The sequence below is a fragment of the Fulmarus glacialis genome, unplaced genomic scaffold (assembly GCF_000690835.1).
Source record: "Fulmarus glacialis isolate BGI_N327 unplaced genomic scaffold, ASM69083v1 scaffold48137, whole genome shotgun sequence".
In the NCBI taxonomy this organism is placed as follows: domain Eukaryota; kingdom Metazoa; phylum Chordata; class Aves; order Procellariiformes; family Procellariidae; genus Fulmarus; species Fulmarus glacialis.
This window is the reverse complement of record NW_009224740.1, coordinates 8,314-13,454: the sequence shown is the minus strand read 5'-3', so window position 1 is coordinate 13,454 and position 5,141 is coordinate 8,314. Positions and strand designations below refer to the sequence as shown.

Here is a 5,141-nt window from a genome sequence, read left to right as displayed (position 1 = left end):
CCCGCCCCGGCGGCCCGGTTTTCCTGCCGGTCGTTAATGCGTTGTGCTCTTGAGCGGTCTTAATTGTCGGCCAGTTTGCGGAATGATTTTTTTAAATGATGCTTGCTCTGCTGTGCATTGTACATTAAGGGTTCTGTTGTGTTTTTTAGGTTTTTTAAATTAATTTTTTTATTATTATTTTGGGTTTTTTTTAAGAGAGAGCGAGGACATAACAGGCGTCCAGAGCCGTGGATGATCAGGAGGGTGTCCAGCCCGTCTCGGTAGACCATGGCATATCAGCTGTATAGAAACACCACGCTGGGGAACAGTCTTCAGGAGAGTCTGGATGAGCTCATACAGGTGCGTGTGGGGTTTAGGGTCTGGGCAATTAGCTTCATAAAAAAAGAGGTTAGTTATTAAAAGCGCTTTGTCGTTGCTGTATCGGGGTACTTATGGCCAATGTTTCGAAAACTTACTGACTGAAGTCACAAGTTATTGGTACTCCATTCACGTGGGAAGTCTTTTTCTTAACATTCTAGACGAAGCAAAATGTTTCATGTAAGTGGCATGATCCCCTGTTGTGTGGCCCAGTAAATGAACAGCCAGATTAATCTGGAACACTGTAATCGATTTCCTGCTCTTCTGGTTGTTCACAATTAATATTTATCAGAAGAAATCTTTGTGTAGCACAAAAAATCATGTTAGCACATCATTTCTTCTCTCAGAGTTAAAATAGGAAAAAGGAAGTAAACACAGGAACATAATACTTCTGTAAATTGTTCTTCTAGAGATCTGCTTCACGTGAACTTTGTTTTGATGTTTTTAATTTTTACAGCATTTTTGAGTTTACTTTGAAATAACTCAAAACTTTTTTTTTTTTAAAATTACTTTAGTCACAGCAAATCACACCTCAGCTGGCCCTTCAGGTGCTACTTCAGTTTGATAAAGCTATAAATTCGGCACTGGCACAACGAGTCAGGAACAGAGTCAATTTCAGGGTAAGATAACAATAAATAAAAGTTCTTCATGAGGTACAGTAACTAAGCGTTGATGCAGAATGTCATTAAAAGCTGTGTGTTCTAAGCAAAAACTTACGAAGGTCCATTTTGACTCTGAAATAATGACTGTTTACATGTATATTCTGTAAGCAATTGTAAGGCTTGTTATCCTCTTATTCTGCCAGGGATCTTTTGAAGGAAGGCAGAAATCAGAAACGGATTTGGTGGGCGGATGAAGACAGGGGAAGGGGAAGAGGAAAATGTTTTGATGCGTAGCATTGCCATCCTCAGTGTCTTGCAGATGGGGAGGGAGACTTTTGCTTCTCTTAGTTGTACCTAGCAGAAGTGAGATGAAGCCAGATTGTCAGCCACATCTATAATGTGAAGAGAGACTAGAGAGTTGTAGATCTACCCTTATGCAAGTCACTGGGTCATTTTGTAGCTATTTTCTGTAGGTATCATAGAAAAATAAGTTTGGGTTTTTCTCCCAGCCAGCCACCTTAATTAATGTTAGATAGCCAGCAAATTGTTAAATGTCAACTTGACTGTAACTTTGAGAAAAAAAACCCAAACAAACCCAAAACAGTTGTCCTGTTAACTTATGTCCTAATATTTCTCTGCAGTCTATGCAGAACCCATTAATGAAGTGAGTTCTTAAGATTCTAGATTTTTAAACTGTATAGATATGTTAAAAAGAGTGTAACTTCTTTTCTCTAACACACTTGCTTTGTGTTAGCAAAGCCGGTATAGAAAACCGTTCAGAATGTGTTTAGTGGATAAATTAAAAAAAATGTTGCTTGGAGCCTAAGTTAGAGAGTATCAGTTTAAAATATGTGAAGATGAAGGCCAAAAGGTTTACGTATCAACATCCTCAGTAATACATTAAACATGAGGGATACCCCTTTATGTCACATAGGTCAGTTTTATCATCATTTTTTATTTAAACTATTGATTGATTTAAACAATTGTAGAATTCACATCTTGTTATGATCACTGCTATAACTGATTTTTCTTATGGCCCATGTTTTAAGAAATCTTTTCTGATACTGATTCTATATCCACATAAGAAAAGTTATAAAACTCCTTAGCATACCTATGAAGCTTCCCCTTGGATAGACTATAATGTCACTACATGGTCTTGAAAATTTCAGCCACTGGAGGGCATTTAAACTACAATTTTCCTCAGAATTGCTTGGCGGCCAAGTTTGTATGCATTCAGGTTCACAGTTGGCTTTATTGCAAACCTGGTTCTAGAAGGTAAGTAGTTCTGTAGATAGTAAACATCATATTTTCTGTTACTTGTGGGCTGCATCCTATAGAAAATGTCTCTTGTCTTTTTAAAGGGGTCTCTGAATACATACAGGTTCTGTGACAACGTATGGACATTTGTACTGAATGATGTTGAATTTAGGGAGGTCACTGAACTTGTGAAAGTGGATAAAGTGAAAATTGTAGCATGTGATGGAAAAAGTAAGTATGGAATATGATATAAGTAAGTTGAGACACAAGACTTGATGATTTATAGAAAGCTTTGACCAAATGTCTGATTAAAGCTAGATTGATTGTATTATTCAGACAAGAGTAGGGCTCTGCACTCCCTTTTACATATGATAAGAAATGAAACAAAAGCAAGCTAAGTACTTCCCTAACTCATTAGCACTGAAATAGGAATGTGTGAGACTGCTGTACACCTGTTTTTGGGAAGTACATACTATTAGCGCGATTAGAAAGTTGGAAGTAATCTTAATTGAATTTGTGTATGGTGATTTTCTAGTATTAACCTGTTTGTTGGAACAGCACCATGTTTTATTGAATTCAAGGAGTGCTTCACCTGTCTGAGCAAGCAATTGTCCGAGAAAACTGTCTAAGCAATTGCTTGCTGGATTTGATAGTAGGGAACTCAAACACATGAAAAGCTTATGCCAGCATTTGCAAATCATATAATAAGATTTATGTATTGCTCAACAGGCCCACCATATGTACACTGCTTACGGGAGTTTATGTTCCACATCTGCTTGACTGGATTATTTTTGTCAATGTTCCTTGAAATTCTTTACTGGAAAAAGTCATTTAGTGACTTTTGTGGCAAGCTGGTTTCTAACTTTTAAAACCATTAATGTGGCAGAATATCACTAAATACGTGTGAAATGGTGCCACTTGTTTCATCCCCGGAGAGTGGTGCTAAAAGGAAGAACTGAGAATGGAAAAGGCTTTATGTAAATATACGCTAGACCTCTGAAACAGGTTCTTCACGGCTTCCTGATCCTGGCATGATTACAGTGGTTACTTCAAGTTGTAGTTCTAGAGTTGACAGAATTTATTGTTTGCTCAACCTCTGGTATTAGCCAAGCATATAATCTTACTCTGTTTATTTTTGGGGTGCTTATAGCTAGTAGAGGAAACCTTACTTTCCAAGTATTAACCTTTTTTACTCTTGATAAAGTATGCAGGTAAGATTTAAAGAACTGGGTGACTTAAAGTTGCTATTAACATTACAGCCTTTTTTTCCCCCAAGAAGTTGACTTGCTAAAGGAACATAGTAAACACTGACTTGTCTTTCTCCATATCCAAATGAACGTATTTTTTCCATAGCTTTAAGAACAAGAAAGCAGTAATGGTAGAAATGTCAGAAATTGCACTGGTGTTAATTGGTGCTTCTGACAAAAGTTCAGAATGCAGAATTGCTCTCAGTTGTTTTATGAAGATCATGGTCATTCTTACATCTATTTCAAAATGCATAGTAAACTATAGCCCACACTCCATAGGAGCTTATGTTTTGGATGTGCAAAACCCTTTCTCTTTAGTAGATCATGTGATTTAGCCAGATGTGCTTGTGGCTGACTGCAATAAAGTGTTTGTGTATCACTACAAGTTAGAGCAAAGCTTCTTGTATTTTTAATGCCTTAATAGCAAATGATGCGTGTGCACAACCTTGAAGTTTTGTGCTGGCTGTTTTCAGTGTTGCTAACTGAAGTGAAACAGCACAAGCAGTTCATGTACTGCATTGATAGCAGTGGAAGGAAATGGGTAGGTACAGAACATATTCTGAAATGCTTGGGGAATGCTTTTGAGCTTGAGGAAGATATTACAGAATGGTATTGGTTCTCTTTAATTTATACTCAACTGTAGTGGGGGTATGTATTACTCATACTTTCTTTTTTCTTTCCTAGACACTGGTTCCAATACTGCAGAATGAATAGAACTGTGGTTTGTCTGCAATATTTTCTGTTAATATGCAGCACTTTCTGGAGAGAAGCATGGAAAGGGACTGTGTTCATACTTAATTATTGTGATGCAGATGTGAGTTAATCCATACTAGAAAGCGTCACAGATTGACGGTGGAAGAAATACCTGTAGCATTTCTTCAGTTCACCTTATAGGGCATGAATACAATGTTACTTTTTTTTTTAAATTACAACAGATACTGTTGCCTTTTTTGTTCAAAATAATTTCTGTAATAAACTTTTATTTAAAAACTTGTGAATGAGTGATCATTGGAAAATTTTGTTTAAAAACAATCATTACTGTAATATATTCTCCCAATATTGTGTGTTTACAGTAATGTTGCAAATGCAAAGGTCTTTCAGTTACAGGATTTGCACTAATCAGTATCGCAAGAAATGGCTGTTTCAGAATGATGGAGGAGGACATCAACAACAACTTAGCAGCTCATGCTGGCCAATATATTTGTCTGTTTGTTACTGCATCTTTCTATCTATAAATTTGACCATTTGGTACCCTCTGCTAATAATACACTAACCCAAGTATTAAAGTTATTGCACAACTAATCAAATTGAAATAATGAAATTGAGTCTCATAAAATTGCACTACATTCTCAATGTGCTGCTTGTTTTAACGTTTTTCTAATTGTTTTTTGTATTTATGTGGAATATATTTAATGGACACCTGACCAACAGGATTTCAGTGAAAGAGTTGAGCTATGAATTTTGAGGTATCAAATTGATAACTTTGTTCTTTTTAGATTTACACATTCCACTAAATAACTCCAATCAAGAAACCCTTAGAATAGTTTCTTCACTAGAAGTATGAATATAATAAACTGACAGCTCATTTGTCTGACTTAACAGCAGTGACTGTTCCAGTATGGTCATAGGAATGCTAGCTGCCTCAGCAGTGTCAAATTCATTTATTTTTGAAAGTAGG

The 5,141-nt window shown here is 36.4% G+C and overlaps 1 protein-coding gene across 1 annotated transcript; it reads left to right on the top strand.

Moving 5' to 3' along the window:
- Positions 1-182: 182 nt before the first annotated feature.
- GTF2A2 (general transcription factor IIA, 2, 12kDa) lies at positions 183-4,456 on the top strand. Its single transcript, XM_009582226.1, has 4 exons — positions 183-339; positions 873-977; positions 2,321-2,447; positions 4,148-4,456. Exons 1-4 carry the CDS (start codon positions 268-270, stop codon positions 4,171-4,173), a joined length of 330 nt encoding a protein of 109 aa, XP_009580521.1. The 5' UTR covers positions 183-267; the 3' UTR covers positions 4,174-4,456.
- The last annotated feature ends 685 nt before the right edge of the window (positions 4,457-5,141 follow it).

Excerpts from the sequence above, each read along its gene's own strand:
- GTF2A2 (XM_009582226.1), top strand. The coding sequence starts at position 268 with ATGGCATATCAGCTGTATAGAAACACCACGCTGGGGAACAGTCTTCAG. Across the intron at positions 340-872 it reads GTCTGGATGAGCTCATACAG|TCACAGCAAATCACACCTCA; the intron begins GTGCGTGTGGGG and ends AAATTACTTTAG. Across the intron at positions 2,448-4,147 it reads TGTAGCATGTGATGGAAAAA|ACACTGGTTCCAATACTGCA; the intron begins GTAAGTATGGAA and ends TTTCTTTCCTAG.